General features: G+C 37.5%; 2 protein-coding genes across 8 annotated transcripts in view; both read left to right on the top strand.

Annotated features, from left to right (window-relative positions):
* tmem134 (transmembrane protein 134) overlaps positions 1-23,794 on the top strand; it is a 790,957-nt gene that overhangs the window by 21,309 nt on the left and 745,854 nt on the right. The gene's annotated exons all lie outside the window — the stretch shown is intronic.
* On the top strand, positions 1,074-18,892 carry dctd (dCMP deaminase). Its single transcript, XM_052545516.1, has 6 exons — positions 1,074-1,242; positions 3,667-3,778; positions 5,297-5,432; positions 10,599-10,715; positions 14,467-14,563; positions 18,200-18,892. Exons 1-6 carry the CDS (start codon positions 1,202-1,204, stop codon positions 18,300-18,302), a joined length of 606 nt encoding a protein of 201 aa, XP_052401476.1. The 5' UTR covers positions 1,074-1,201; the 3' UTR covers positions 18,303-18,892.

Raw genomic sequence — 23,794 nt, 5'->3', positions numbered from 1 at the left:
CATATATAATTTTAAAGAGGTAAAATATTAAATGAACGGCGTCTTACATTAGCCTACTTCTAAACATTTATATTCTAAACTCCGTATTTATTTAAAGGTATTGCTGACCCACTGAGGTAATTTCAAAAGGAAGAAGTAATTTATCATTTATCAGTATAAAAGACTGGCTATAATGTGAAGAGAGAGAGAAGAACTCACTGTAATGCGCAGGACCGCGTAGAGATGGCGCCATTCAACTCCACCAACTCGACCAGATTTGGCAATTTTTTGTAAAGTTTTGTGAAAAAATCCCGACAATCGGGATGCGTATTTTGGTCTTATTTAAAAACAGTGCTTGTTAGGAAAACCTGACAATCAACTCCGTTTCTTTTCATTTATGTTTGCTAGATTGATACTCTGTCTGCTCGCCAATCATTGCAAAAATAATTTGATGGTTACGTGTTGTAGCAGTGTAGTAGTATTGTCAAATAATCCGTCCCCTCCTTACGTGCCATATTTTTGAACGTGACTTTTTTTCAACGAGGGATTGAAGAAAAATAACATTAAAAAGAAGCAAGTATAGGTCTCAAAAGAAGCCGCGTGACGCAGTAATCCAAGCCATGACGTAGAGGAGTGCGATGACTTTCATAAGGTAGCCAACTTGTATTTTTTTTGTAATGTATTCATTATTACGGGCTGTAATAAAAATAAAATAAACAAGTAGGCCTATATTAATACTAAGAGTATTTGGTTCAAGTAGCCAATATTTCAGTAGTTTATAAATATGTGGCTATAGCTCCCCTTTGAAGCTCTTGTGTTTGTTTAAATCTGTTTTTATACAGTCTATGGTTTGAATTCTATTCTGCTCACAGGTGATTGGAGATTAGTTTTGTTCGTGCTTTGTTGCAGTTTGCTGATTTTTGTAAAATTACTTATGTTTTTGCTTTTCAGATAAAAGGGAGGATTCATTTTTATATTTTACAGGCTCATTTATTGGTAATAAACACTTAATAATAAATAATATTGATTATAACTTATAAAACGATATTGGGTATGTTTTGAAGCCGCGGTTGCTTATTTGTCTCGCGAGAGTTGGCAACAGTGGGCTGGTTTATTTTTTCGCGGGAAGTTCCTCCTCAGCTCTACTGTGCTTCTCTGAGTGTAGTGGGACTCACTTCAGGGAATTTCGATTAGAACATTCTCAGCATTCTCTGATTAAGTCATGGACAACAATGCAAAGAACGATACATCACAGCTCAATGGGTAATGTTTTGATCTTTTGTTTTACTTTTGAATTCATTGTCACAAAATGCCAGGACCGGAACATGTCATCGTGATTTGTGTTCATGAGAAATGTGCCTAGAGGACTGTGAGTTGCATGAGATTTCATAATAAGCGCGCTTTGTGCATAAAACAATGGTACGTTAATATATTAAAATAAACTGTATATGTTTCTGACGCATCACAAACAGTTAAGAGCCGACTGGCGTGAGCACGATGATTGACTGCCCTCTTGTGGTCGGGTTTGCCTTCTTCAGCCCTGTAAGATCGCAGTGTCGTTTGCGCTACAAAATTAATATTTGACAGGCAGTTTTTATAATCACAAATCACATTAGATCTGAAAGGAAAATCTGAAACCCATGGATTTTCATCTTATATCGTGTGAATGATTTTCATGTGACTGCACATTTTAAAACTGCTTAATGATGACTGCCTCAGCATTGTCACTGCTCTCCCCATTAGCTTCAGATCATCAACCCTCAGTAATTCACCAGCAGACTAACTCTGTCTCTCTCACACACCTGCTCTGACAGCTGCTTAAAAAGACAGAATCACTAGAGACATTAGGAAAACGAGTGAGTCAAGTCAGATGGGTCCATTAAATGTTCACACATAAATCCCCATGCCTTACAAAGACAGTCAGTGAGATGTGTTGCAAAAGGTGTAATATCACTTTAAGCTAAAATGGAAAGCCCCAGAGGAGAACCCTCTGATGGTAATGTCTGTCACTGCTCAAATCATCAGTGGGGCATCAGGGGATGTCAGTGTTAAGATCAGCACAAGTAAAGAAGTAGTACTCCACTGAGACAACAGGAAACTTTCATATTTCTGGCAAGCTCTTAGTCACTTTTGGCTAGTGGATTTTTCAGAAATGGATCACTAGAGATCAGGGCCAGTGACTGACTGGCCAGTTTAGTGCAGCTATATTACCTTTCAGAATGTTTTCTTTTAATAAAAAAAAAAAAACAAATAAGCATGCAGCAAGTATACAAATGACCAAAAGTGAGAGTAAAGACAAACAAAAATTTGATAATCGTCCAACTCCAGTACAGCCTAGTTCTTCTGAACTGTCTATTCATCAGTCACCAAAATGATTGTGGTTTCCACTGAAATGTTAAACCGTACAGTTGTTTTTAATATTGGTAATAATAAGAAATGTTGCTTGAGCAGTAACTCAGCATATTAGAATGATTTCTAAAGGATCATGTGACACTGAAGTAATGATGCTGAAAACTCAGCTTTGCATCAAAGAACACAGCACACTATTTTGTTTAAAAAGCAAATGCATTTGTGCCTTTAGGTGGGTGCACAACGCACGTCACTGATAGTTTAGTGTAGCGCGAACACTAACTAACAGTTTGGATATTGTGTGAATCAGAGGTAAAAAAAAAACCCAGTATAAATACTGTTCAGTTTCTTGCACAGACTGAACATTTTGTCTCTTGACACATCATTGTATCGTCACGAGACGTTTTAGTCGTGATTCACTTCCATTATAAGACTTACAGACTGCAACGGTTTGTGTTAAAAATCTCTGTTTGTGTTTATACTTAAGAAACAAAGTCACCTACATCTCAGATGCCCTGGTCAATGGGATAAAGCAGATAAACATCACATTTTTGGGTGAACTACTCCTTTAAGTTTCATGTATCTTTACTGAGGAGAAGCTTGAGTTTGGTCACTTTGCCATCAAGCCCAGATTGGTGGAGTGTCGCAGTCATGTTTGTCCATCTGTGAGTTTCTCCCATCTCTATATAAGATCATGGAGCTCAACCAAAGTAACCATCAGTGTCTCTGAGTCCCTTATCCTTCGATTGCTCAGTTTGGCCAGGAGGCTAGATCTAGGAAGAGTACTAATTGTTTTGTCATCAGCACAATCCTGTCCCTCAGCTCTGCAGACCATTCCTTTGACCTCATGGCTTAGTTTTTGCTCTGACATCCAGTTCAGCTGTTAAACTTTATATAGACAGGTGTGTGTGCCTTTCCAAATCATGTCCGATCAACTGAATTTGCCACAGGTTAACTCCAGTCGGAGTATAGAAACATCTCAAAGACGCTTCTGTGAAACTGGAATGTTCCTGATCTAAATTTGTGTCAAAGCAAAGGATATGAAGACTTGTGCAAAGTCATTTCTTCAGTGTTTTCACAAGTTGTGCTAAATCAGTTTTTTTGCTTTGTCATTATGGTGAGTGCGTTGCAGATTTATGTGGAAAAAAGTAACTTAAAGCAGTTTAACATAATAATGCAACATAACAAAATGTTGGTATGAAGACTTCCTATAGGCACTCTAATATCTTTCCCTAAATGTTGTATTAGTGATTTTTTTTTTCTTTATTTGTATGCTTTGATGACAAAAGGTGTTTTAATGTTTTCCTCATTGGATTAATTCTTTCTATCATCCATCAGAACAAGCAGTGAAGGTTTGACAAAGAAGAGGCAGGACTACCTGGAGTGGCCGGAGTATTTCATGGCTGTTGCCTTCTTATCAGCGCAGCGGAGCAAGGACCCCAGTTCTCAGGTACCTGGAGAGTTATTGCCTGCAGTCCTGCTAGATTGAAATGTGGGTTGTATGATGTATGTTGACCATACATCAATCTGAAATGTGCTGAAATTACAATCAATATTGTTATTTTTGCAATACCTTGATCTTAAGTTCTTTGTTAAAACCATTTTGTTCCAATTAATATTAGTTTGGAGAAATTCTAAGCCGCTTATAGTACCTTAAAGATCTCCAAACCCCCTTCAGCTTCTTTTGATCAAAGGACACAGGCCTCTTATCCGCTCCATGTACTGTAAGCACGTATTCTGGTTTCAGAGATCCCCTGCTGTGCGGCGACCTCCTGGCCGATATAAACACTCCCGATATTTAAGTGCAATATTGCAGTTCAGTCAAGCATGATCCTCGGTCAGCTCATGCATGCAGCCGTTATTGCTCCTAAAGGCACAGAGCAGGATTGCATATCTAAGACACAAGTGTTTTGGTGAACCGAGAATGCGGGTGCTGTCAGCCTTCTCCCCGCTCACTCACGCTGACTGAACTTTGTTGACAGCGATCTATCGTCTCAGGAAACCCTTTTGCTTTCTTCCTCTGCTGACCTGTGTTGCATCAGATGAATTTGATGGGTCTGGTAAGCCATCAGGTCAGCTGCTTGACTTAAGTTCAGATCAGAGTCTCTAAGTATCTTTTTTTTTTTTTTTTGAATGTGGTGTATCTTGTTATAAAAAGATTTTATTGCAATTGGATTAGTCCAACACTCAAAAAAAAAAAAAAAAAAAAATATTGTGGCATAGTTGAAGTGTTTGCATCTTTTGTATTTATTTAAGTTACATTTGGTATATTTTCAGAAATCTTAGAATGTGAATAAATCTTTTAATTATGAAAAAAATGTTTGAATATGGTTCAAATGTGGAATAAGCAAGATTCAGTTAGTTCAAATATGAGATATGGTTTACAAATAGTACTAATAAAAGATAATAGGATTTATTGATGTGACTTGTAATCTTACATAAATCTAATTCTTGTTTCATTTGTGTCTGACTGACAAATATGCATGCAAGATTATTAGTTTTAAAACTGTACTCCAGTTGGATGAAAATTTTATATGCAGTTTAAAATGCTGGAACGGTCACAATGTGATGTCATCCTCTGCAGTGTCTTTTTTTTTTTTTAAAGCATCTTTCAATATACAATTCATCCAGAATGTGCATCCTGCATCCTGCAGGCTCAAAGCTCACATTTCTTTCATTCAGATAAAGTCACAACTTCTAAGTCTTCACATGATATGAATTTGCACTAATTTTCAACAAACTTGAACTTTGGAACACAGTGGAATTCTCATAAGCTTGCGTATTGAGTTTCTGCATTTGCATGTGTATGCATGGAAATCAGTGGACTGTAAAGTGTATTATGACTGATTATTTGACTCACTAGACCGTGAATGTTTTTTTATTTATTTCTCTCTCTAATACCAGGCTTGTGCCTCTAGGCTGTCTTCATTGTGATAGATGTTAGCAAAATAAGCTTCTTTTTTTTCAGGTTGGTGCCTGTATTGTGAATCCGGAAAACAAGATAGTGGGTATTGGCTACAACGGTATGCCCAACGGTTGTGATGATGACCTGCTGCCCTGGTCTCGCAGTGCTGATAACAAGCTGGACACCAAATACCCCTATGGTGAGTTTTGCATTTGTCCCCCTATGGGTTCTTTGCTTTTGAACTGCAGCAAGCATTTACCCATAATTATCAGTCACTCTGCCTCTGTTTGACACTGACAGGTGTTCGCTCGCATTAAACACTCGCCGAAAAGGCTTTTTTTGATTTTAGGCTCTGTCAACGCAGCACATGGTGTCTGTTAACGCAGTGTGACGAGGTGTTTGCTCTCTTGAGCACATAGCGGCAGTCATGGATTAGTTTTCACCTGCATGGGGCTGATGGGAGAGATAAAGGCGGAGCGGCTGAGTGAGGGAATGGTCAAGGTCACTTTGTGGCAGCTATTAGTGTGAGAAATGGAAATGAGCTGGAGCTGGCGTTCCTAAAGGCGGCATATGCCAACTCGTGACTTTGAATGGGTCATACTGCCAAAGGGAAGGTGTGAAACCTTGGAGAGGATTTATCAGTCGTGCACTTGGATGATCCTCTGAACTGTTTGTGACCTGTATTTCTCCCTGGTTTCTGTTGTCAATTGTCAGGCTTAGGAAGACTATTTTTTTTTTTTGGACCCCAAAAAGTGACCCAAAATTTAAATTGAATGCAGAAAATTAGTTTTGGCTTGGTTCAGCGGACATCGTTTAGTGTTTGAAAGTTTTGTGTGTTTGTGTTTTCATGTGATCATTATTTAGAGCTTTTCTGGTATGTTTGAAAAGAAGCCAAATTCTTACAAGTTAGACTGTCAGAATTAGTGATCGACCGATATTGATTTTTTATAACCGATACCGATACCGATTATTTGCATGTTTATGTACCCGATAACCGATATGCAGAACCGATATTTATTTACTGTTATACTTCTGTTTCTGACAATTATTACAACACAAATGAGCTGAAAAAAAAACATTTTATTTATAACAATCACTCCTTCCTTGCATACAAAAAAAACTTTATATTTATACACAAATAAATAGAGGGGTCTGAGTCCAAAAAATGTAAGTGCACTGTGCAAGTGCAAGTGTCTTTGTTTTAAAATAAAAGCTTTGATGAGGTAAAAAAATAAAAACGGGTAAAAAAATAAAGCACAAAAATGATTCTAACATATTGGTGGGGGCGGGAGGGCTATTTAGGAGTGCATAGCTATTTAGTAGTGTAACTTAATACTCCCAGTTAAGCAGAACTAGGTTTTAGTGTAGAAAACAGAGTCTTTCAGCATTCTGCCCTGTAAGCCTGCTTGCTTCCTTCAAAAATTTCATGCAGTGGCCGTGCTTGAGGCTTCCTGATCATCAACCCAGTCAGGTGCTGAGCAATATCAACGAACTTTTATCCCGAGACTATATAAAATTAAACGGCACTTGTCAGTTGGCATTTTATGATCTAGATTCAATCTAACGTTAGATCATGAAATGCCAACTGACAAAGTGCTGTTTGACTATAATTTAATCAACCGCGATCGCGCATGGAGATAATAAATAATTAATTTCCACAAAGCGGTATATGTATATGTGTATTAGCGAAATAATTGTTATGTAGTAAATGATAATATAATCTAGTGTGTTTAAACAAGATAATCTTGTCAAAAGTTTCATTCAGTGGCATTGCTTGAGGCTTCCTGATCATCAACCCAGGTGCTGAGCAATATGAACGAACTTTTTTCCCGAGACTATATAAAGTTAAACAGCACTTGTCAGTTGGCATTTTATGATCTAAATTTAATCTAATGTTTAATCATGAAATGCCAACTGACAAAGTGCTGTTTGATTATAACTTAATCAACCGCGATCGCGCATGGAGATAATAAATAATTAATTTCCACAAAGCGGTAGGCTATATTTATATGTGTATTAGCGAAATATTTGTTATGTAGTAAATTAAAATATAATCTAGGGTGTTTAAACAAGATAATCTTGTCAAAAGTTTCATTCAGTGGCCGTGCTTAAGCCTCCAGATCATCCGTCAGTTGCTAAGCAATATGAACAAACTTTCTCTTCTAGACTAATGGTGAGCAAATACAACAGATAGAGAATTAAATTCAACGCTTTTCAGAATCAGAATCAGAATCAGAATGAGCTTTATTGCCAGGTATGTTTACACATAGCGTACGAGGAATTTGTTTTCGTGACAGAAGCTCCGCAGTACAACAGAATAACAGCGACAGAACATAAAACACATAATAAAAGAATAAAAAAAACATTTTTTTTATTTTCAACATGCACTCATTCATGTCTGTTTTATTTAATTCATTTAAAGATACGTCTTTATTGGAGCAGGACATGACGAACACTACGTAACTCGATGAGTTCGTCTCAATTGTTTAGAAACAAGCTGCATAAATTAACTATATCAGGAATTTATGTCTCAGATCTCATTTGTGCATGTCTGTTATGTTAAATAAAGTTGATTAATTAAAGCAAACCAAGTAGAACATATACTTTACCTGTGCACTGAGTTGTTGTTGACTGATCACCTCAGACGCCCGGGCTGCAATGGCGGAAATCTCAAAACGGCCACAAGATGGCGCCGTAAATCGGCGAATCCGATATTACAAAACCGATACCCGATTATGGAAAAATGCTTAAATATCGGGAAAAATATCGGTAAACCGATACATCGGTCGATCACTAGTCAGAATACTGTCGATGGGTGATAAGTTTGTATTGTACTAAACCACTTTGAGAAGTTTAATGATTGTGAACCAGTGCTGGGGGCGTGGCTTTGGACGGCGATTCCAGGGAGGGTTTGAAGTCTGTGTTCAGTGCTATCAGGCTAAAGTTAGCATCCAAGATCTCCTACTGCACCTTTAAAAGGAAAGTTCCTATAAAGCAATGGTATTACCCATATATTTGCCACTAATGAATGCATTTTGTAGGAAGTATTTAGTGTAAAATCACACATAACTGATTTATTTCTGAATATAAAAATCTATTAATTGCATTTGTGGCTCAGGCATAGTTCAATTTCATGCAGAGTGACTGTACATTTATTCTTTTTAAAAGATTCATTTGGCATTTCTCTGTCTCTTAATGCACCAATGTGGCACAATAAAGGTAAACCATTCATTGTCGGTAGGATGTCCCTCGAAGTCTTAATGATCAAAGTTCGGCTTCTCTTTTTTTTGTAATCCGCATGTTAATTTGATTATTACAACATTTACAAGAGCCAAAAAGTTCAGGCAAGAGGACATTGTAACTAGTTTAAATAGAATGTATTTGGTTCATAAAATAAGTAAGAACTTTATTTTTTTTTTATTCATAGCATGTTGCTATGTAGTTGAAAGGCTGTTCTTCAGTAGGCAATTGTTTACAATCTAGCTGGTCATGTAAAAAAAAGACAAACAACAACTCATGCCCAAGTGGAGTGGAGTGAAACAGTGTCACAACATTACAACTAAGGCTGTTGCCTGACGATTAATTGTCAAAGAAATAATTGAGATTATAAACGATTAATTGACTAAGAATTACATTTTTATTGTTAAAATTGTGGAAAATAGTACAAGACTCTGTACTAAACCAGGAAACATTGTTTTTGGGCGTATGCTCATCTGTATCAGCCTTGCCACAAGGATATGTTTTTTTTGTGTGTATTTACGCTTTGGTTTGAAAGCAAACAACACATTGGCGCTGCGCGGAGCTTACGACATCTGCATACAGCTTAGATTTGCCAAAATGGCGCTACGCTAATTTGGAGAAATACAGAGAAGAGGAATTGTTTTTCTTTCTCGTACAAAAAGTATTCTTGTTGCTTCATAACGTTACAGTTGAACCACTGATGGCAGATGGAGTATTCTGACGATACTTTTCATACTTTCCTGGACCTTGACACTGTTATTTACTGTCTATGGGACAGTCTCAAGCCTCCCTTTTTTCATCCGAAATATCTTAAATTTTGTTCTGAAGACGAACAAAGCTTTTATGGGCTTGTAACGACATGATGGAAAGTGATTAATGACAAAAGTTTCATTTTTGGGTGGAGTAACCCTTTAATGTCAAAACTGCTTAACATTTTTGCAGATTTGAGAAACCCTTTAAACCCAAGTATCCAAGTAAGAGCACTAGTTACAGTGATTGTAGCTTTCTGAAGGTTCTTGTACAGTACTGTGCCACTAGAGGGTGCTGAAATATTAAGTATCACATTTACTGGCCAACTTGATTTTTGCTCTGTGAAAACAATGCTGCTTTTCTCAAAATATGAGACATATGCTGCAACAAGAGAAAATTATGTCTGTTAATATTGTGCTTTTTTTGCTAAAGCTGCATTAACAAGAAGTCATCTTTATTTCCATAGCACTTCATACAACAAGGATTGTGTCAAAGCAGCTTCACATCGATAAACAGGAAATCGCAGAATCAGTTATGGAAATTGGTCTGATTCTGTTGTACGGCAGCTCTGAAAGTCAATAGTGTTTTTATTTAGCTTAATTCAGTTCAGTGTTGGTTGTGTTCAGATAGGGCTGTAAGATTAGTTGTATTTTAATCATGATCATGACTTCTGTTTCTCTTGATTTATTACGCATAATCGTCTGCGATATTTACCCGCTGATTGTTTATCCAGAAAACGTTTCACTACCTTTCCAGTCAGATTAATATACATGCAATAAATGTTAGAATTGATTTAAGAGCTCAGTCCCTCCTACGATCACACAGTTGATCGTACTCCATCATTATCATCATCATCATCATGCACTCGCTCTCAACTGTGTGTGTGTGTGTGTGTGTGTCTGCTTCCAGTTAAAACACACAATGAGTGTGTGTATATCTGTGTGAATTATTGACGTCTCTCTTCCATCATAACTACATGCCCTCGCTCTGTTTCTCTGCTTTGTGCTGAAGCTCTGCCAAAATAAACGTGTCAGGCTGGTGTTTCGTGGTGCAATGGTAATGTGCCACCGCTGATGGGCCAATTCATTCTCCGTAATTAAGGCGAGCAGAGTGAGTGATTAGACAGGGCTTTTTCTGGGTGATGTTGTGGAGAGCTGACATCTGTTCAGACTCATGCTTTGAAATCTTTTTCCTTTTTAACAGTGAACTGGTGACTGGAGTCTTTTTGTGGTGAAGTGGTACAATGTTGACAAGCCAAGAAAGCTCAATCCAAGTTTGTTGTGAAGCAACGATATTAATCGTAGCTTCTGTGCGCCACATATGTGTGTTCGTGAACTCTGAACATTTCTAACAGGTCTTTCATGTTATGTTGCAGTGTGTCACGCAGAGCTGAACGCCATTATGAATAAGAACTCGGCAGATGTCAAGGGTTGCACCATGTATGTAGCGCTCTTCCCCTGCAACGAGTGCGCCAAACTCATTATTCAAGCAGGTGAGTGTGTGTCTGAACTTGTTTCTGACTCTGTATGTGTGTGTTTCATGATGTGCATGTTGGTTTATCAATCAACACTTTTATTTTCACTGTTTGACATTCATTTTGTAAGCATGCATTAGTGCATTAGAAACAATTAATTGGTGATGGGCCAAAATTTCATCAATTTATTATTTGGTTGAAATAGTTTTGGAGGGCAAAAATCTCGTCAAATAAAGTCTTGCCCTTTATTTGACGACTTGTGAACTGTTCAACTGACTGCAGTGACAGAGCTTGGAATAGCCAGACCAATTTTTACTACAACTCAGACTGGATTTGTCTGAAAGAAGAAAGTCGTATACATCTAAAATGCCTTGAGTGTGAGTAAAACACAAGCTCATTTTCATTTTTGGGTGAACAAACCCTTTAAATGCAAAAAATACATGGTTTTGATGCTCTCTAATGTGGTGTGAAGGATCTGCCTCGGTGAAAGTGAACCAATTATCTCTTCCTAGTTACAACTAGTTTTATAGCACAAAATAATCCCGAAATAATATCAGAAGGTATGATGAAAGAAACAGTACAACTTACTGAAATGTATCACGGCTCATGTGCGTGCTCAATCAGTGTTTCAGCTGCGGAAAGGCATCATTAAAACATCGGGAACGTATCTACAGTCCCATTTTCTTTGTCAAAATGCTTTGACGCAATAGCAGTGTATAATTTGAATAAAAGATTTGTTTACCCTCTTTAAGCTTGAGTTAACTGGCTTTGTCTCACATGTGTGACTCTAGGTGTGACTAAGAACGTACATGTGCTCTCAAACTGTACCTGTTGATTGTTCACGCAGTCCGACTGCCGCCTGCTACTTGTATGCCTCAAATATAGTCAGAGATATAATCAAGAATTAGTTTTTCGTTAATTGCTACTTCGGTTTGCTTTGTTTGACTTCTTGCAAACAGTACCATGATTTAGTGACACCAAGAATGAATGTAATTATGCTTGAAAGCTATCACTTTCCTTTTCAAACTCTTCTAATATTTACATTTTCCGAGAAAGGCCCAAAATGGAATGTAGTACAGACCTGAGCATCAAACGTATTATTATTTTTTTTTTTGTCAACCCCTTTCACCTTTATTAGATTGCATAGCAAATATCATGCGTTTATTCAGGATGAGCGTTTGAGCCTTTGTGCCAGTGCTGATCTGGCTGCAGATGAAATGACGTATGAGACGGGAGGAAACGGAGGTTCTCGATGGTCACCCTTCCATACTGAGAAACCTGCAGTGGACATCACTTTGAGCAGTCGTCGTCTTTGTGAGCCTTCCTGGCTGGTTAGATTCAGCCTACATGGTGACAGGTTGTCTTCCTCTTATTTTTTTCCTTCTCCAAACCCTGCTCTGCTGTTATTTTCAATCTCTTCTTATCTGTTGAACTCTCTTAACACCCCCATCCCCAGTCTCTCTCCTCCCCTCCAAGTCTTTTTGTCCTCATCTTCTCTCTCTCTGTTTCTTTGGTTTGCTTTTCCTGATCCCCCTCCATGTACTCTTGTGGCAAAGCCTACTGAAGCTGTGTGCTGAAGATAGCACGACAACGCTCCGATGCCGTCTGATCTTCAGGATGCTTGGCCTTGCCCTGGCCCATCTCTCAGTGGGGTGTCAGCTTCCTCTCAATGTTCCGGCATCATTAAGGGAACACACACAGCACTTTCTCTCCCTTTCGTCTCCTCGCGCTCTATAGGATGCAGCAAAACGCGGCTAAAAATGAACGTCCGACCTCATTAAAATCACCCTCTGATGAGGCCAATCAGATGGAGCTGAACAAAGCGGATGTTTAATGTTTGAATGCTGAGTTTAAAAGAATTGAGTCAGGGGTGTCGTCGCTGTTTGTTCATTTTGAAGGTGTTATGACCATGTTTGTTTACTAGAAGTTGTAAAGCCCCATGATATGAAGGAACAGAAAAGCCTCTGCATGGAAAAAACATGAGGATAAAGGGGAATATTAGTAGACTTGGAATGCGAATCCACCCTGATTCTCTTATAAAGGCAACCAGGCTGTTCTGTGTTTATTTGTGCATGGTAAACCTTTTGATATTGCCAGCCTGTGCTTCTCTAATGGAAAAACTGTAACATATAATTTAATTATAACCAGAGGGATTTATTAAAATGTTTTTTTTTCCCAGTATTTTGGTGCCATCGATACGCATTTCTGTGCCAGCGACACTGCTTTAATTTGCATTAATCCTGTTCCTGCTTAAATGTGTGCTGTGTTGGTCATTTGACAACTGTCCTTGTACTAAAATGAGAGCTCTTCCACTGCTTTATTTTTTCTTTGTCTAATTTTTTTCACAGTAACTGAGATGGGGGGGCATCAAGAAAGTGCCGACCCAGATATTACACCCCCCTCCCTTCTGCATCTAATTTTGTAGCTATTCCTCCAGCGAGAAAGTGTTGCTGCTCTTTTCGAATGCCGTTCAAATGTGTCCATCCCTCAATCTCCCAGAATGAAATGACACCAAATCATTTTCACTTTCTCTGGCTCCCATGTTGATGTCCCCCCTGCACTTTGGCTCCTCGGTGCCGGAGACGGCAGTTTCTGAAGCACTGCTTTAGAGCCTCTCCTCTCTCTGAGGAATTAAAGTGTTCAGTTCCCAAGCAGCTGCCATCTTGTCACTTCCTGTGACTGTTTTTGGAGGGACTGAGGGACTGTACTGTCACCTCATCTCCAGAGAGCATTCTGGAAACGTAGCATCTCCAGAGTTCTGCTCCACCTTCCATCAGAGCTTCCCTTCTGTTGGACAGCTTGTCGTCTTGGAAGTGTTTTCGAGCAGCTCCGATGCTTATTCTCCTGTTGTTTTCATGAAAAGACATGTTTACATGGAAAAACTACTTGCTATTTCTTTGGACTTTTTTCGTATGTATCATGTCAGATTTTAGTTAGAGCGTTTTGAACTTTTTTTTTTTTTTATGGACCCGATTGAGTGTTTGCTTTTTATTTTAAATAGCCCGTTGAGACTTGGATATACAAAGTCTTTTTTTTCCCCCTGCTGCACCATAAAATGTCTCTACCAAAATGGTTTTAAGATGTCATAGCCAGACTATTCCATGGTAATTTCATCTGTTCCCTCTCAAAAATTGTTCAAGTAATACCGTGGAGAGGCCCCATGCTTGTAATGACAGCCTTTAATGACAGGTGGAATTCACTCTCAGCAAGTCATTTTGCCTTCGATCAGAGCACTTCTCTCCTCTTGTGCAGATAAAAGAACATGATCGAGACGCTGTGTATTTTGGGGGGTGGGTGTGTTTCACTCTGGTATATTCATCAGCGACTGCAGAAACCATTGGCAATGTTGGACTTCTCTTTTCACCTCTGAAAGCGTTAAGGGCAAGAGGGAGTCTAAGTGGTTTCACCAGATTCCTCACATTTCTCTGTAAGGCTTGGCTAACGGGGCCCTTTATAGAGTCGCCTCATGTGGGCCGCTTGTGAGTACTCAGCAGGATGCGTGGGGGTGCTGCCAAATGCACCACGTGTTTTAAAGATGCCAGCTGGGCAGATTTAGTCTCAATTGGGATTGGTTGATATTGGCTTGAGCCTGCAGCGACAAGTTATCGACTTCCTTTCCTCCTTCCCGAGCACAAGCTCTTGTTCTTTCCTAACAGGCTATTTTGGGTCCCTGTTCTCCTTGGGACTGTTTGTTTAAATTTCTGTGTGTGTGTGCACAAGTGAGCTTTTGCCTGACCCACACTATCCTTCTGCTGTTTTTGCCTTACAGGTATTAAGGATGTGATATATTTGTCAGACAAATACCATGACGCTCCAGAAATGACTGCCTCCAGACGGCTTCTTAACTTGGCGGGCATCACGTACAAGTGAGTATCTCGAGTCTGACCTTAGTAAGGGGCTGGTGTGTGGCTTGGAAATTTAAGCAGCTTCATTTGCATTCCTGTCAGTTCTGACCGGCCCGAACGATTGTACAATCAAGGCTGTTACGGAGCCCGACCCTCAGATGTGTTGTGTGTGTGTGTGTGACCTGAAGCCTCAAAAAGCTTCGAAGCCTTCGAAAATAGATGCTTGGGGAAGAATGAGAAAGCACTGTGCACAAGTCTGCGTATGCCTCTTACTCCATAGGAAATCAAAACGTAACACAACACAAAAGAAGTTATTCAGAATAATTTGGATAACTGAACGGTTGATTGTACCCATTGACTTCCAAAATTTTTTTTTTTCCATACTGTGGAAGTAAATGGGGACTATGAGCTGTTTGATCACCCACATCGTTCTGAATAACTTTTGTGTTCAGCAGAAAAAAGAAAGATCTAGCTTTATATTAGGTGACTTTAACTACACTCAAAAAAATAGCTTTTTGGTCTAACTTAATAAAATTGAAACACATTTCCACGCATTTATTTGAACTTAAATTAAGTTAAATGGATTGAGTTAAATTCATGCTAATTTAATGAGATCATCAATTTTCCTGAACATAATTCACTCTTGTTGATCCAAGCAGTGTTGTTGCTGTTCAGACTGGCGCCTTCCTGTAGAGTTGCGTGAGTTTTATGCATTTTTATGAAACTGGAAAGGCCTGTTAGTATTTAAGTTTTTAATGTTTCGTTATTTTGAACGTTTAGAAGAGTTCAGACAACATAAAATTATGATTATTTTTTTGGTTGCCATTGTGGTGAAGAGTAGAGCTTGAGCTTATACACATCCGTAAATGTTCTATGATTGTGAAGGGTAGAAATGCTGACCATATAGACTTATAGACTTAGCATAACACTTGTTCAGTACAACATGACATTTAGTAAAATTTTTGTAGCATGCAAATAATGATCAGGTAAAAATGTTCTCATTGCATAAGCCCAGTTATACCTCATGTAGCCTGTACCCTAACCACAATGTCTATACTGCACAATGATGGTAACCTCAAAAATAATCATAAACATAAACTCTTTTAAATGTCTCAAATAACTAAACAAAAAACTTTGTCTTTCCCTTGAGCAAAAACGCATTAAACAGCACTTAATTTCAACATTTATTCTCCTGGTCTATCCCTACGCAAAGCATGCTGGGAACTAGAAATCCACTGCCCAGTTTCAGTCAATGCAACATAAATATTCATGTAGGCCCAACTTAACTGCATTGGTTTAAGTTAACATTATAAGTTAATATTATAAAATTGAGTGCAAATGACAACTGAATAAAAAACTTAAGGTTAATGTTGTTTTTGTACTTGCATTTAAATTAATAACTTATACTTTTTATATATATATATATATATATATATATATATATATATATATATATATATATATATATATATATATATATATATATATATAAATCTGCATGTAATTACATCTGTAATACATTTCTCATTTAAAAATCCACTGCTGACCCATCCCTTACACCTTAACCCCCTCTTAAACCTACCTATACCACCAAACCTGTACCTAACCATATCCCACCTCAATAGCAGCAAAAATGTTTTGCAATACAATATGAACAAAATAAATATATTGTTCTTATGTTTTTATATAAAACCTGCTGCAGTCTTGTCATTAATTTTAATAAATAACTAACAAAAAAAAACATTCACTCTCTACTCTTGACTAAATAACTTGGGTTTAATACAGTGATGACTGTGCAGTGTTTTATTTTATTTTTTTTACATCTGATTATTTCTCTAGTATTTCTTGCTGTTGAACCTATTGTACCCGTAAAACTTAGCTTATTAAATTTGTATCTTTGTTCTGTTGAATTAGCTTTTTTTTAATATATAATTTTCTTATTAAATAAGTATGTTGTGATTTACATATTGCTGTCATGAAAAAAAATCTCTCATTTTGTGAAATAATAAGATTTTGGTCATATCACCCACATATCGAGTTAGATGTCAGGATAAAGTCCAAGAGTACTGGGACTAAAAGAGCAAAATGTAATGGCAAACATTTAACACTCTGAGACGCACATAATGTGAGAAGGTTTTTTTTTTTAATGAGATACAGGGTTAACTGGAAACTAAACTGAACTCTCTGTGGGGATTGCAGTCGAAACACGGTCCTCTTTATGTTAGAGAGAGCCAGCGGGAGCCACAGCAAGAGCGGACAGGACGGAAATCTCCTCTCCCCAGTTGTATGTACACACTATATATAGATGCACGGTAAATATACTCTGAAGCCTTTCATCAGAGTCAGATCAAATAGGACTAGGGGGACATGAGCCTGAGGAGACAAAAGGAGTAGATCCGCCTGAAGATGAAAATCAGGAAATCCTTGAAGATACTTTCATGCCTCTTGCCTGTCTTTGAGGGTAGCAAGGTTAATTCCCCTGCTGCCTCTTTTTGAAGGCTGTTCTCCAATACTTCCAGCATTACTATGAATTTGTCCTGCTGGATCTCTGCATTTCCATGGCTTCAGCTCTTTGATCAAAGAGCCATAGGATATTTAATGAAGCTCGTATTAAAAGCCATTTGAAACTATCATGATTCAGGAATTGTTCAGAAATTTCACTATACAACAATTTAACAATCCTAATGCTATACTTTGGTTACATTTGGACATTCCAGGCTCTATCTGTCTATCTTCCATGTGTGTATGTTTTGTTTAGCTGCATAGTCTTGCATAATCATAATTTATTTTCTCATTAAATGTGCACTGTTTTCACCTGAAAAAAAAAAAGGCTTTCAGTACCTATGCGCTGTGTGTGTTTGTCTTTGCAATGAAAGATTTAGACTTGACTTGGACTCTAACAGTGAACTGCAGCGGTAGACTATGTTTTCGTTTTTTCAGTGGCCTATGAAGAGGGAAAGAGGGATGGAGAGGTGTTCTTGAAACCTCACCATTGCTGTGCAGAATTCTGAATTCTGAATCGATTTGCTAAGGCTGAAGCTGGCTTTGCATTAAGGAACATGGGGAGTGAAAGACAAAGCTTTGTGGTTGTTCGTGGACAAAGACTTTGAATACTTTTGCTCTCAGTAGATATTAGCCTCTGTTGTTATAGAGGTTCGATGATGAGGAATAGATTTTTGCTACATCCAGCTCATCTCACACTGAGAGGGATGGGTTAATAAAAGAATAAAGAGTAAAAGGAGTGGATTAGAAAGTGAATTAAAAAGAGGGAAAGAATAAAAGGAAAAGCAGGGAGCAGTCGCAGAAGACAAGGCTATAGGTGGGAAAATAGGGAGTTTACCACCTGCTGGTTTGGTTCTTCTTGGCAGTGTATTTTCTCATGAGATGTTGGGGCGCTTGGTCCCTGCTGGGCTTGCCTTCTGGAAGGGTTACTGCTCGTGTTCTCTCATGAGGTCTAGTATGTAATTGGTTTCCTCGACTCCAGTGTACTGAGGTGAATTATTGGTGTGACAATGAGGACAAGGAGCGAATTCTCTTTCTCTCACTTTTATCAAGGTATTTTTAAAAGGAGGGCTCAGATTTGACTAGTGACAAACTACTTGGGTTTCATTTGGTCGTGCTTCAGTAATATTTTCTGTTCTTATTTCTGTCCTACAGGCAATTCCAGCCAAAGCAAGGCAGGATTGTCATTGATTTTAATTCAATCAACCACCCCGGACCGAAAACATCTAGAGGTTTGGGGGGCGTACAGTCACCATAGACTGAGGAACGTGGAACATGACACTAAGTATTCATAAATCAGACTCATAGTTTTTCTCATTTATGTACTGGTGAAGGTCTTTATGAGTTAGACAGTGATTTTTCAAATCTTGAAACTTGCTGGAATTAACTATTGTCAATGTTTTTCTTTTCTGTATTTGCTCTGTATTTAGTTTTTAGCAATTTACATGCAAAGTAGCAGCCAGTTTGTGACCTTGGCTGAATGTGCCTTTTGTTTAATTGATTCTTTTAGAGTTTTAGTATTTATGATGAATGGGATCACAGTGAGGACATTAAAATCAAGCTGGATGCCAACATTAACCAAATCAAATGTTATTTATTTTTTTCTTTTAACCTTTTTTTGTTTTGTTTTCTATGACAAGGCTGATTTAGATTTTGATGTTCATTTCACAAATACTAAAACTGCAAATTGCCCTTCATTTTTCAACCATTAACCATTGATGACTGTTTTGCTGATATTATGTTTTTGTAAACACCACAGCAGATATATGTGAACTCATATTCTGTCGAGCCCCAATCCACACTGTTTTGTGCATGTTGTGTCTCTTCAGGTAAGAACCCACAATTTCAGGTTTTAATAAAAAAAAATAAATAAATAAAAAAAAAGAGGAGACTTGCATTTGGAGGGAACAGTTTTTAAATGTTACTTATCGTTACACCGGAATCACACTCCTAAAAGTTTAATTGTCATACTATGAGAGTAGAATATATATTTTTTTTTTCATTACATAGCAAAAAACACCAAATAATCAGAACTGCCCACTGCTGCTGTTAGGTTTTGTTCTGTGGCACACATACATCACTTAACAGGTCAAAAGTTTGACTTTCAAATTACTTGAGGCATTTCATTTGATTATCATTAATTTCATGAGTATCATTTGGTCACTGCTGTTCATTCATAATGCTTAGATCTTGTCAACAATATACTGTGAAATATCCATTGTGAATGCTTGCAGTGTTGCAGTGATAACTTAAAGTGATAGTTTACACCAAAAAATACATTCTGTGATCAATTATTCATGCTGTTCTGTAAAACAGGATAATTTGTCATTCAGGTTTGCAACGACATGAGGGTGAGAGAGTAATGGAAGTATTTGGGGTGAACGATTCCTTTAAAAAAAAAAAAAAAGTTTGAATGGACTCAATTTGGAGAATGCTTATTAAATTAGATCACATTATATTAGCCTGCCTGGATGAATTGCACATTCACTTATGGTTGTTGAACGTTGCTGCCCATGCAGAGATCACTGGCTGCCATTACTGAGGAAGTCATTTAGTCATTTAAGATTAGCGTCTTAACGCACCATAAACCAAAGCTGAGAAATCTGACAAAAAGTAAAAAAATGCATGTTTTATGAAAATAAGAATGTCATTTCCAATATGTATTTGCGGATGTCCTTCATTAATAGATGGTCAGTGAAAATACCACATGCCATGTGAGGTTTCTGTGCTAATTGTTTTTAAAATGTTTCAGTAAACTCTTTTAAAGAAAGGTCCTAGAGCATGTATTTTCTGAAATAAAACATGTATACATGCCTACAATATCATGATTTTTGGTGAAACTCTTTAACTCCTTGCAATGAACATGCTGACTACATCAGAAGTAATTGTAGCTTTGAAAACCATAATGATGTAGACCATTGGTTTGTTGCTATTCTATAACTTTGCACTTTTTTAAGGTCGATGTTGTGGCTGCTTATATTTTCCTCTTTGTGTTTTGATGATGTATTGCATCATTACACCCACCTGATGGGAGTGCTGTCATTGCTGGAAGAGAATAGGCCCAATGAGAAAAATGTTATTTTGTTCTTCCATTCTTTTACCTGAAATGCAGTATGTTGTTAATAAAGATCACAAATAAAAAAAGACATGAGTTGGTTGATGTATGCAAATTGAATAATGTGTGGAGGTGTTTAGACCTATCATTTTTTTTGGATGACTTTTCTCTGATGATTTGTTGTGGGTGATGGGTCTGGAGGTGCTGCTAAAAATAATTCTTGAAATAGTCTCTTGCAGGAAAGGAAAGTGTTCTGTGTGAGCAGCAAAGGGGGTTATAAAATGCCTCAAAATAAGTTTACAGCAAGCAGATGAAAACCTGTTCATGTGTCAGATGGTGTAGCTGATGGAGTGCTGCAGCATAGTCTGTTCGAGAACCAAGTGCAATCATTCTCTGGAACACAGCGCTCTGACAGCCAGCCAGCCAGCACTGTCTAAGAGAAGACAGAGCAGAGCACAACGGCCCTCTTCACAGGTGAGACACTGATGCCTTGAGAAATGACACGGGTGAAATGCACATCAAATTGGTCACGAGAGCCTTGTTTTACCGATACAATGAAGATTGTGTAAAGATGTAGATTTTTAACTCTACATTTGGAAAGTCTCACTCAAATATTTACAAAAAGCAAACCTTGCAATAACTGTAAGACAAAAGAATGCAAAAGATTAAATGGAATAACTTTAAAAAAGACAGCAGATGCATCATCATCCATATGTCAGAAATCAGAGGGAAAACTTTCTACTGGAGCAGGTGAGGGGCCGGTTTTGTTAAACGTAGGCTTTTTCTCACAACACTTTTAAATATAAAGGTTAATAGATGATTCCATAAAGAATGTTTAACATCCATAGATCCTTTCACTTGAAAAAAAGATTACAAGTACTATGATGTTCTTCACATTAAAACTTCACCAAAAGGGGAACCAAAAATGGTTCTTCTATGGCATCGCTATGAAAACGCCCTTTAGAAACCTTTGAGAGTGTAGACTATGGAGAGTATTTGTTCATTTCTTCAGCATCACCCTTATGTGTGTGTGCGCTCTTGTTTTTGTGACACATCAGGACACAACTCTGTATAATGACATGGGTATGACACAGGTTTTACAAGGAGAGGGTGACTTATGAGGACATAACCCATGTCCCCATTTTTCAAAACACTTATAAATCATACAGAAGGGTGTTTTTTTTTTTTTTTTTTTTTTTTTGAGAAAGTAAAGATGCACAAAGTTTCCTGTGAGGGTTAGGTTAGGTGTAGGGTTGGTGGAGGGTGATAGAATATAAAGTTTCTACAGTATAAAGACCATTGCGCCTATGAGATGTCCCCACTTTTCACCAAAACAAACGTGTGTGTGTGTGTGTGTGTATAAACATAAGCAGTTTGAAATGCACTGAGGATCAGTTCTTCTTCCACTCAGTAAAGTATATCTGTCCTTATGTTGCTGCTTGCTGACCTCAAAAGCAAGCTTTCTTTAAGCTTAATCTTCAAACTGGAAACACAATTTGACACTTCGACAGACAGAAGTCCTCCATGCCAGTATAGAGGCTCTTCTGTGTGAAGGCAAAAGTTTTCAGACCAGAGAGATGCAATCTGTCCGATATGGTGTTTGGCAAATCATGCTCAGCAAGTGTAACAACAGTGACAAGTGATGTGGGTGTTGAATAAACTGAAAATAATTCAGTGTGAGCCAAATCATAGCCTACCTTTTGCATTCTAGTATTTATTACATTATCCCACTCTGACAGCGACTTCTTGCATTTCAATATTTCAAGTAACCATACTGTGAGTGTTTGAAGGCAAATGAAATACAGACAGACAAATAATAAATGCAAAGATAAAGTAATCAGGTTTGCATTGATGCTTTGTCTCATTTAGCTCAGGTTTATTATACAGGAAATACTTTCCTGAGCCTGCAGTGAGCTCCTTCCCTGTTTCCTTCCATTTTTATCCTTGATAAAGTGCTGGTCATCAGCCAAAAGCTCTGTAAGTTAAGATAAAAACAGTTAGTGGAAGGCGGCTGCATTAAAAACTCTTTTGGCTGCCAAGTGAAAAGACACTTGGATCAGAAATATAAAGGATGCCTTTAAAAAGTGGAGTGAGCTAAAAACACGTCTTATTTCATTTGGCCCATTGTCTCCATTAAACAACATAAAACCCTCCAATCTGATCTATTGCATGAATTGATGTGTAGCTAATGAAATGACCCGAATGCAGCATGACATTTATAGATGAACCGCAGCAGACTTCACTTACCTTTATGTTTGCTGCAGCATATGGAAAGTGACAAAGAGAGCTCCATTTGAGATCCATCAAGCTTGCTTCCCATATGGTTCCAGATGAAAAAATAGCATGAAACAAGGGAACAGTAGCTTATACAGGTGGCAAATATCCACAAGGTGTTATAGCTGTGATTATGAAGTAAGTGTAAAACACTCTTTATTTGCGTCAACTTCAGATCTAAACGTGTAATCGCTGATACGTATACCGCATGTCTTCAATTTAGTTACTAACTCGGTTTTATACTCATTTTTGAAAGCACACACAAAAAAGTGACTAATTTATGGGACATTAACTGTACTTTCAACATGGTCTATAAAACCATTGTATGGAATACAGCATATGTTGCGTTGTAGCATGTTTTGGCTAATGCACAGAGAAATTAAATATAATATTTAAAACTGGTATTTCTTTAATATTTTATTTTATAGTGGGAATACTACTACTGTGCAGTACAAATACAACTCAAGTCAAGTAGGCTATGCAAATTCAATCATATTTGTTTACCTGTTTATGCCGTCACCATTTCTGCTCTACATGTGGGATTCAATTATTGTAGGCTACAAAAAAATTAGCTGTAGTTCATGTGCTTTTTGAGATAGTTATGGTTTTAACACTTCAACACCATTAGATAAAGTTCATTCTAGTATTTATTTAGGCTACGTCATAATGCAAATAAACCATTTTTTAAATATTCATAAACTAGGCCTACTGTTGAATAAAATAATTTAAGATGGCCACAAACCTCTTTCTGTTTCTAACCATGTCTAATACCCCTTAAGCAAAATTAAATGAAACGTCTATAATTTAATGTATGAGCATATCAAGGCCAGTTCCATCTGGCGTTTGTTTGTTTCGACCAACAGAGGGCGCTACTCGCTGTAAACCGCTCCAGTTCGCCTCTAATTGATATGATTTGCCGCCGATAGAAATCGACAAGGAAAATCTTCATTATAAATGTTAAAAATGTAAAGTACATATGATCTTCCTTCAGAAATTACACGACCGAATCCAGTGGTTGCTCGTATTGTTTTCCACCGAAACGATCAGAGAACACGCCCAGAGTGAGTTCACAAAGCAGTTTGCATTACAACGACTGCATTGCTCATATGCATTAATGCGGATTATATTTTTGAGCTAAACCTTTAGGATTTATAAATCGCAGCATATACAGATTACAGTTATTAATGTGGAGTAGTGCTCTGTGAGTTAGTTTTAATACTTGATTTTTAAAAAAAATATAGGCTAATGCTTAACCAATCATTAGATAGAGTGCATTCCTTTTATTTATTATAAACGTAATATAATTAAATACCACACAACCTATTTATATTTGAATGTACAAAAACTATTGATCTGTAAATCTAGGTCATTTTTGTTAATTATTCATTATAAGAATATATTTTGTTCATCAGCCCTCTGCT

Source organism: Carassius gibelio, chromosome B1 (genome assembly GCF_023724105.1).
Source record: "Carassius gibelio isolate Cgi1373 ecotype wild population from Czech Republic chromosome B1, carGib1.2-hapl.c, whole genome shotgun sequence".
NCBI classification, from domain to species: domain Eukaryota; kingdom Metazoa; phylum Chordata; class Actinopteri; order Cypriniformes; family Cyprinidae; genus Carassius; species Carassius gibelio.
The sequence above is the reverse complement of the archived record's forward strand: the minus strand, read 5'-3'. Positions and strand labels throughout refer to the sequence as shown.

Bases quoted from the DNA above. Each gene is read 5' to 3' on its own strand.
- dctd (XM_052545516.1), top strand. From the start codon at position 1,202: ATGGACAACAATGCAAAGAACGATACATCACAGCTCAATGG. The intron at 10,716-14,466 runs GTGAGTGTGTGT...TTTGCCTTACAG, and splicing joins CAAACTCATTATTCAAGCAG to GTATTAAGGATGTGATATAT. The intron at 14,564-18,199 runs GTGAGTATCTCG...TCTGTCCTACAG, and splicing joins TTGGCGGGCATCACGTACAA to GCAATTCCAGCCAAAGCAAG.